Genomic DNA, 9,787 nt, shown 5'->3' with positions numbered 1-9,787 from the left:
TTTTCAGTAAGAGCACACAGGACTATAGAGGTTCTTATTTTTACCAGAACCTTCTTAACAGATAGCTTAATCTAAGAAGGAAAGATCCTTGGCTCTATCACTGACTCCCAACTCTTCAGCCTGCCAGGACTTGAACACTTGGGGCCTGGGCCCTTTTGTCTGGTTCACAGGTATGTTGAATGCCCAGAAGGTATCCAGTAGGTGCTGATGTGGGGATTTGGTCCTTGTGCTAGTTGGTCAGAAGTGAATTAAATGCAACTTCATGTCAAATCCTGTAGAACAAGAGAATTCTGAAGGGCTGGAGGGAAAGAGCCATTTAGGAAAACCATGGGCATTTCTTGGTCTGTCTTTTTGAGGATGAGTAGTATTTTCAAACTTTAGACGGATCCTGTATGACATTCTAGGAAGGATGAGTTCAAAACATCCTAGAAGTTTTTACAAAGTCTCCTGAGGAGGCTGTGCACTTAATTATAAAAATCAATTCCCTCCAAGCTGGTTTCAGCATCCACATCTCGTGAGATGGACAGTGTGAGGAACATGGGTACTCCCCCTGTCCATTTCCTAGTGGACATACCAGCAGCGTTTCCTTAGTCCTCTATGGACTAGAACAGATGAGAGCAGCAGTAGCTGATGCTGCTTGAGCATTGTCTACATCCTGGCCCTGTAGTAAATGCTCGTCATATATGATCACAACCAATCCCTGCAGTATTCACATAGGCAGGCAGCTGCGAGTCTCACTTCTGTTTCACAAATGAGTGCACTCGTTGGGGAAATGGCCCTTTTTCTCAAGAACGTGCAATAAGGTGAATTCAGCACAAAGGTCTGCACCTCATTCAGGCCAGTCCTCTTAACCCAGGGCAGGGAAGGCTTGCTCTCCTAGGCTGTTCTGTGCTGGAGCAAGAGCTGCCACAGGGTGATGCTACTACAGATACAGAAATACATGAGAAAGGTGGCTGCCATTCCTGGGCTCTCAAAGTTTATAAAATAAATGTGAATCGAGATTTTATGTCATCTTGATGGTTAGAAAACAGACTATATAACAGGCTTGGCTCTGAGTACAGAACCAACTTATTGCATTGGGGAAAGAAGAATGAGATGTGGGAGGAGGAGGGAGAGAACTGACGGGGGACTGGAGGTGGGGCGGGGACAGGCTGAAGCCAAGGGTGGCACCCTTAGCTTTGGTTCTAATTCAACACAGGAAGAAAGGGAGACTACAAAGCTCTGTTTATAGCTTGCTCAGACCCGCCCTGTCCAACCTGAAATTCAGTTCAGAGGAACATATGACCACAGGGCTCATTTCCACTGCAAATGTCTAAGGTCGGATCTGAGCCTTATCTTCAGATGACGTAAAATGAGAAGTTATAGGACTCAATGTGCCTCTGAGCCAGGGGCAATCTCAGTGGGTCTGTCTGGTTGGTTGGTTTAAGTCAACACTGCCAGATGAAGTAACCAGGATGACCAAGTCTGGGAATAAAGAGAAAGCTTTATGGTGTTGGTCTGTAAAATGGTCAAGGCCAAGTCTGTGGCTCGAATGTTTTCAAGGCATTGTGCATCCAATTAAGATCAATACATGACAAATGGGGTGTTTTTCTTTTCTTTTCTCGTCTTTGCAACCAAGTCACATTAGTTCCGTAGCTCTAGCAGCGCACTGCCAAGCAGCTCTGAGGCTCAGGCCTTCTTCCTGACGCTGCACTGAGCCAGGGAGTGGGTGGCCAGGAGGTACTGAAGCATGAAGAGGCCACCAGGAGGGGCAAGGAAAAGACTGGAAACCCAACCAAGGCTCAGAGGTTACCTCAAGAGTCTACACGGGATTTCTGGGATCCAGTGTGACCTAGACTAAAATTTCCTCTTCCTCTGGGAGAGAGGTCGAAGTGCCAATTGCATCACCCTGGCCTGTCCCAGTTCTCTGAAGAGGGGTTAGCAGCACTGGTGACATGCAAAACAGGCGAGTCACTGCTGATATGTGGGTCTGCAGAGGGGATGACTAACACTGTCCTGCCCGCCTGGCAGCTTATCTCAAGCTCCCTACTAACCACAGATTACACCCTTCTAATGGCTCTCAAAACCCCACAAAGGTGGGAAAAATAGAAATGGCTTTAACTGAAGAACCTTACTAATTTGGGCTAAAAGTAAGGACATGGGAACTGCATTGCCTGTCTCAGTCCGGAACCCATTGCTTTAATTGTGTGACTCCGAACAAGTTACTTTGTTTCCTTATGTCTTAGTTTTCCTATCTATGCAATGAAGATGAGTGTACCCACCACATGGGCATAGTGAACAAGTAAATACACTTAAAGTCTTTAGAACAAGGTCTTACATCTATTAAACAGAGTAAATGTTAGCTGTAATTAAGTGACAACATTGTGAGCAGTCAAAGGCTGCTAGTTCAAAGAAAATCATTTGGAGTTCCACTTTCCAAAACTTAAGACCACATGCCTAATTTAGCTAGTTTGGGGAAATTTGGGAGAGTGAGGAAAGATGGGGGATGAGGACTGGCTGGGTCGGGGAGAGGAGGTTGATGATAAGGATGGAAGGTATCTCAAGATTCCTTGGGGCTGGGGAGATAGCTCAGTTGGTAGAGTGCTTGCCTTGTAAGCACAATGCCCTGGGTTCGATCCCCAGCACCCCCCCCCCAAAAAAAAGATTCCTTACCCAAGAGGCTCTGGTCCTTCTGGTCCTGAGGGACTGGAGTGTCACAATGTGACCTCATCTTAGTCTCCACACTGCCTGCTGAACTCAGGGAACCTGGCAGCCCCAGCAGACTCAGCACCTGCTGACCAAATGGCTTGCTGCCAGCTTGTACCAGCCTGCTCCAGGAAGTACGGGTAGGGCAGTCTTGTGATCTCAAAGGGAGAGCAAGGTTTAGGAAAACTGTAGGAAGATGTGAAGCCACTCAGGAATTGGAGATGTTTTGAGTTTTAGGCAAATATCCTGTATATCCTCTCTCCCCACTTATAAAAGAAGGAAGAGAACAAGAACCAGAAACCCTACTATCGCAAAATCGCTAGCTGTTGGTTAATCTGATGGGTCTGGAATGATCTCAAAAGAACAGACTTAACCCAAACTGCAGGACCTAGGAGGCAGGCTTGAGTATTGACTGTGATTAGTTATACAGACTCCTCAAGACCTCATTTAGGGTCCTGTGTATGGCTATGAGAATGAATTTTGTAGATGATGCAAGAGGCATGCTTTATTTTCCATGGTTCTTCACCAGAGTGGAACAAACCATACCAAGAAGCTAATCAACCCCAGGGAGCAAAAAAAGACCTGGAGCTGCCAAGTAGTTATGAAGGCCAAACAAGCCCCAAAGTCAGAATGATCCCTTTCTTTCCCAGTGGGTTGTTGGATTAGAACTTGAGGATTTGGACTCTATATCTGGATCCACACCTTACCAAGTCTGAGACCTTTAGGAAGCAAACTAACTCAACTTCTCTGAGCCTCCCTTTCTTCTCATGTGTAAGATGCACTGTAGTATGCAGACTATCAACGGTGGAAATGGTGGGAGAATGTGGAACTACAAGGTTCACAGCTTTGCCTTGTTCACAGGCTGTCTATGAACGGCTTAGTGCTAAATAAATCTACAGGGAGGCCTCACATTGCTCTATTCATTCAAAGGTAATTTTTTACCTTGGAATGCAAAATAAGAACTACAACACAGACCATCAGTACTGGTCAGATACTTCACATCTGCTAATTCCCCCATCTAGAAATCCTATTACTTACATCTGAGGAGAGAGGATGTGTAGGATATTTACCTAAAATTCACATAGTTAAAGTGAAATCATATTCTGGTCAATCAAATGTGAGAAGAGGTGATGGGTGTCCCTCTAAGAAGAGGTAGTTAAGCAGCAAGCACCTCTGCCATCTCTCTTCCCTTGCTCTGGCAATATTGGGAGCTATGCTTGCCAGATGGCAGAGTTTGAAGAAGGAGTAGGGCTGTTGAACGCACACTCTGTATGGATGAGAAATAAACTTTATGTCTAGCCACTGAGATTTCAAGGGTTAGCCTGTTGCAGCCATAAATAGCAGTCATTGCCCTGATTTAGAACAGAAGTAACGGTCAGTAAAGGACAGGCTACATCCATTTCAGGGTCATACAGAGGAAGCATGTGTCAGCCTCTCCTCAGGAATTTGCCTTAAGCCACAAGTTCTATCCATTATGCTCAAAGCTTTTATTTTGATTGGATATCTACTCTCCGAGAGGGAATGAGACAAATCTTTTTCAACAAAAACAGATTTCTTTTGCTACAAAATGCATTTATTTCCAGCCAGATAAAATTCTCCAACTGCATAAGTGGGTTATACAATATAAGGTCCATCTTTGCTAGAGGCCCTGTTTACAAGATCCAAGTCTGATTATTAAACTGTATGTCAAACAAACTTCTTTGTCTCTTAAAACATAACTTAAATAAACTGCTAACGCATAAGCCATACATCTGGTCACTGACGTGAGTGGCGTGCAATTCTTCACTGTTGAGTCCGGAGTGATACTGACGTGATCAGGTTCCACAGGTCAGCAGGCAGCAAGCATCTGAGGTTGGCCTGCTGACCATGCTATTGGGGCAGGGACCCTTCTTTGAAGAAGAGGGTCATGTGCAGACAAAGAAGTAGGACATATGTACTGTTGAGAGGCATTTCACAGAATGCAATCACCTTTCAGGTAAATTAGTGGAACCCAGAGTGAATGGAAGCTTCACAAAGGCAAATCTACTGCTTATGCTACTGTATCATGGCTCCTTTTCACTGGACACTCAATAAATATCTATTAAATGAAAGTAAGAGAATACACTGTGGCAGTTGTCTTGGTGCCCAACATTGGGCTTTTCATTGGGAGCTTCATGGATACCATTTTCTTTTTTTCCTCAGATTGAATTGTTCTGTTTGGAAAGCTGTTTATTTCCTTGAGAAGACCTTTCAATTCTTCATGAGCATTTAGAATCATCCTGCAGACTGCAATTTTAGGGGCTGGGCGGCTTAAAGAAGACACAGAGTGGTCCATAGAAAGTCTTCATTTGTCTTTTGAAGTAAAAAGCCTATTTGGCTCAGAATTTCTAAGACCTAGTTTTATTCTTCATTATTCCTCGCCTTTTGGGTCATGTTAACATCCCAAGCCTGCAACAGCCTCAGAAACTCATGGGCTGAGTGGAACATGTCTTCATGAAATCTCATTTCAGTATCAACTACCTCCAGTACCACAGCTCCCTCGGGGCTGGAGATAGTTGCTCTGTTGAAGTTCTGTCCTTCACAGAGTTGTGAACATTCGCTCCTTGAAGGTAAGCTTGGTGTTCTAAGGCGGATGCTGGGGAGTCCCCACAAAGGAGATTCCTGAAAAGTCTCTGTTCCCTTTTGATTCTCACACTATCTCTCTTTCCACATTGGGCTAGGGTTGCAATTCTGGAGACACAAAGGAAAAGTTTCTAAACTCATCCTGATTAATCATAGGCAGATGTCCCTCATCAATGGGAGTTAAAACTGGCTCTTCTTTTATGAAGTCAGGGTCAAAATTACTGACATCTTCTCGGGATTTCTGTCAAAAAAAGAAAACAAGGGTCAGATTTTATGCACTGGAGGCTTACTCATCTTGCATGGGACTCAGCCCAATCCAGCGAGTTCAGAGAACTGCTCTGCAGCTTGTTCAGGAGCATTATTTACAGTTATGATCATTATGATTAAACAGCACTTTATAGCAATTCCACTGCATTGTGTATTATTATGGCATTTGGTAACTACCAATTCACTAATCCCATGAAAATCTTGCTGAGCAGGCCAGCCTTCCACGGGAGGCCAAGGAATTAATTTGATCACCCAAACCAGCTGGCTCACTCACCCTTTATTCTCCAGTTCATCAAGGTGCCACTTCTCAGCAGGTCTCACCAAGGGGCACAGGAGCTCAAATTTGTCAACAGAGGCTGAGTAAGGTCACACTTGCCTCGCCTATTGTTTGCACACAGTTCTACACACTTGAAGAGTGTTCGTGAAAGACTTCTGGGAAATGCTGAGCTTAGGAAAAAACTGCCTATCATTTTACTCACCAGTCAGATATATTAGGCCCTGCTGGGCTGGCTGTGTAGTCAGGACTACAGATTCCAGCCTGACAGCAAAGCTTCCCCTAATCCCAGAGGAGCTGGCAGGGGAATGCCCACTGAAGGAAGTGGCTTTATTTCCAGCTGCTTGGTGTCCAAAGCCTAGCATATTCAGCTCACTGTCTGTTTGGAAAAGTTGTGTACTTTATATTTTAATAAACTAGGGCTGTAAAGACCATTTCCACCAGCATTAGACATCTCGCTTCTCTTACCTGGTTCAATGAGGCTTCTCCCTCTGCCTTTGGACCACTCTTCCTCCCTGTGACTCTTGATCTATTGCTTGCCGGGTTCCTCTGCCTTCCCACTGTGGATCTCTTGACCCACAAATGAATAAGAGCTCAGCTCTCAGACAGTGAGCTGGACCAGCCTCAGGAGTGTTGCCACACTCAGGGCATAGCTTGGCGAGGTGCCCTGGTGTTCTTAGCATCCCACCAGTCAAAGGGGCGTGGCCAGTTCCGGCCTAAACTCTGTATCACAGGGGCTAATACAGACTCAGGCTCTCCAAGCCAGCGAGTCAGTTTCAGTGAAAGAAGGTCTCACACTTACTCTACTTCTTTGGGGTTTTGGGAGAGGTATCAATGATGTCCTAAGAAACATGAGGGAACTGGCTCGGAACAGTGACTTATCAATAAGCCAAACTCTTTTGGGGAAACCTGAAATATTTCAGGCATCTTAGACCCTGGGAGATTTTAATTTAGGTTAAGGAAGATAGAGCCAGGGTAAGCAAGGAGTGAAAACCTTGTGAGAAGTAACCTGGGCAAATGGAGAGATGTTGTCTCAGGAGCCTCCGCTGGGTGAAGCTGCCCTGTAAAGTGTCAGGTGACTTTCAGTCTGTCATTCCACAGAGGACACCTGGCTTCCCAGTGGATTCTGATCAACTGAAGAAAGAGGAAAGTCGACTATAATGGCCTTGACACTTACAATTCTGGGTCGGAAGGGTGGTTCCAGTTGGCGATGGTTCAATTGGGTCCAGTCAATTTCCTTAAAGAAAGGATGCCTCAAGATAGCGTGCTCACCTCCCTGAGTCAGGCTGCCCAAGCGCATGGTGGGGTTCTTGGTCATGAACTGAGAGAGAGAGAAAGAGAGAGTCAGTCATTCCTTCATATACATCAGCTATGTCACAAGACAGCAGGCATCAGCCCTGGCACACGAGCCCGTGGGAGGCTTTCCAGCTCATCTTGCTTGGCGAGCTGGATTTTCCATCACGGGTAGCGCAGCCAGGATGAATCATGCCTCCAAGGCATGACTGCCTGTGTAGATTTATGCCTTTCCCCACTTCCATTTCAGACACGGCCACTAAACGAAGGCTGAAGGGGCCAGTTTTCTTTTCTGTAAACACCAAGTATTTTTCTTTCCTCTTTAAAGAAGAGAAGCTCTTTGTGAAATCGTGTGCCTTTCTCCAAAACTGCCGTTGACAGCAGCATCTTATGAATGGGGCTACTTTTAGGAACAGCTGTGCCATTTTTCAGGGAGACCTGCCCAGCTGGCCAGGATTCCCCACTCTCTGACCAGACCACAGAGAGAAGAGTGAGAGTCATTATCTTGGAAGATCTGTGTGAAGAAGCAGTGAGGGTGAAAACCTTAAAAGTTCTGTGTTCTGTATCAAGGAAAAACAAAATTGTCTATTTTTCTTTATGTGGCAAAGATACCCTAATTCTAGATTTTTTTTCTTAAGAAAAAAAATTCATTTCTACATTGAAATGAATTTCGTGATTGAGAATTTGTTGCTGCATAGACCGAAAGACCAGAAGCTAAAATAAATGATGCTAAAATAAATGTTTGTATATAAGTCCCCTGCCTTTTTTTTTTTTTTTTTTTTTTTTTAAATCAAGGGGGAAAGTTCCTTGGTATGTAGCGCGCATCAAGATAACCAGGCTGGGGTTTTGCAAAATGGCCTTGGTGTTTTGATCACCTCCTGACAAGGACTCATATAGGATGATAACTTTTCATGGGCAGAATATGGTTTTCAACTTCAAACACTAAAACTAATTTGATTTCCAATTTCAAAAAAAATTATTAGGGGGGATGACTCTTTGCCAGAATCTCTATATCTGGAAGACAGCTTTAGATTATAACCATAGATTTATGTGCACATTTTGGTAAAGACTTGTGTTTATTGTGCACAAAGTTCATACTTTATTTCACAACATCTAAGCTTCGTAGATAGCCTGATGTTACAGTGTATCATTAAAAGTAGAACTAGTGAATTAACCAACTTATAAATATCTTTTTGTTATAATTTATAGAAAAGATGTATCTTTGATATGAAATTGCTATACCTCTTGGCAGTGTGTATCAGGACTTGTTCATTAGGCTGGCAGGAGAAGCGCAGAAGGAAGCACACTTCTTTCTGGGTGCAAGTGCTCAAGAATTTTATTTTGATGTGAGCCATTGATGTGTCTCCATTTTCTGGCTGTACAATAGAAATTCTCTAATTCACTGGGAAAATGCTTTCTTGCTGTTAGTAGAAATCTAATAACGAACCCTCTTAGAAACATTATGCTTGGTGTATTCTTTTCTTTGTCTTATTTTAAATTGAGCATTAAAAAAGTACATTATTTTAGTTGTAACTGTCAATATGTTGCTGTTTCTATCTTCAGTAAAATTTCTGAACCTAAAGAAAGGCAGGATTACAACTTTTTCTAACATATTGAGTTGGTATAGTGTATTCTTGGTTGTCAAAAATATGCATGTAGCTTTGGGATTTTGAGCTGGTTAATATTCCATGTGTGTGGAAAAGCATGATATGTGCTGCAAACTCAGTCACACAAAGCGGGCTGTTGTATCTGTATACATGGGACCAGGAAGAAGAATCCAAATAAGCTGTTTGTGACTTGAGACTTTGTTCTTATGTAATTTTTGCTTGTTTCCTGTAATGCACATATTAGCCTTGAAAAAATAAAAACTATTTTAAAAAATAAAATAAAAAATAAAACATAAAAAAAATCTACCTTGGATAAAAAGTTTTGTCTTTATTAATCAAACAACCCCTAAAGACTAATGACAACTCACGGCAACACCATGGTACCCCTTTCCAAATGTGAATTGTGAACATAAAAGTAATGCGATGCTTGCAGAAATGGCTTTAGAGCTGAATTTACAGAATAAAGAAAAAGAAAATCGTGTTGATGGTGCAAACATGCCAAGGTAGGATTTGGCGGTGGCTACCCTTGCCAAGCAGGTGTCTAAACTGAAAAGCCTCCAGTGTCAGTTCACATGAAAATGATCTTGAGGGAGGAGGCTGTGAAACTTTCTAAGCAATCTGACAGAATATACTTTGTAAAGTGCTTCAAAAAAAAAAAAAAGCATAAAAAAATGAGGACACTGATAGGGCTTAATGGCTTCTTCTCTCTCCAAGTGACAAGGAATTAAAGGCCTCAGTGGGTGGTGGTCTGGAGGTGGGACCCAGAACCAAATAAGCATTCAGAGCTACACAGGTCCAACCAGAGAAGTTTCCACTCTAGGCACTAGAGTGGTTGACATCGACTCAGGAAATAAGTATCTTATAAATTTCTCCATTCTGTAAGAGCTCGGAGTTCATACTGCTTGGGATCTCCCTGGATAACTTCCTTCTCCAGGAAGGAAGGGGAAAATGCTTGCAAGAACAAAACGAGTAGATTCTCTCCTTGGGAAAGTCAGTGGGATACAAATCCCTGATGGACAAGCACTTGCTATTCCATGAACTGATTAGCAAAAAACAATGC

At 43.3% G+C, this 9,787-nt stretch overlaps 1 protein-coding gene across 1 annotated transcript in view; it reads right to left on the bottom strand.

Moving 5' to 3' along the window:
• Positions 1-4,179: 4,179 nt before the first annotated feature.
• Positions 4,180-9,787, bottom strand: part of Prkch (protein kinase C eta) — a 223,387-nt gene continuing 217,779 nt past the window's right edge. Inside the window, exons 13-14 of the mRNA XM_047540006.1 lie at positions 7,005-7,148; positions 4,180-5,527 (exon numbers count right to left, since the gene is read on the bottom strand). Coding sequence (XP_047395962.1) covers positions 5,381-5,527; positions 7,005-7,148 — 291 coding nt within the window. The 3' untranslated portion in view covers positions 4,180-5,380. The remainder of the gene's footprint in view (positions 5,528-7,004; positions 7,149-9,787) is intronic.

Source organism: Sciurus carolinensis, chromosome 2 (genome assembly GCF_902686445.1).
Source record: "Sciurus carolinensis chromosome 2, mSciCar1.2, whole genome shotgun sequence".
Classification (NCBI taxonomy): Eukaryota; Metazoa; Chordata; class Mammalia; order Rodentia; family Sciuridae; genus Sciurus; species Sciurus carolinensis.
This window is presented reverse-complemented; position numbering and strand designations above follow the sequence as displayed.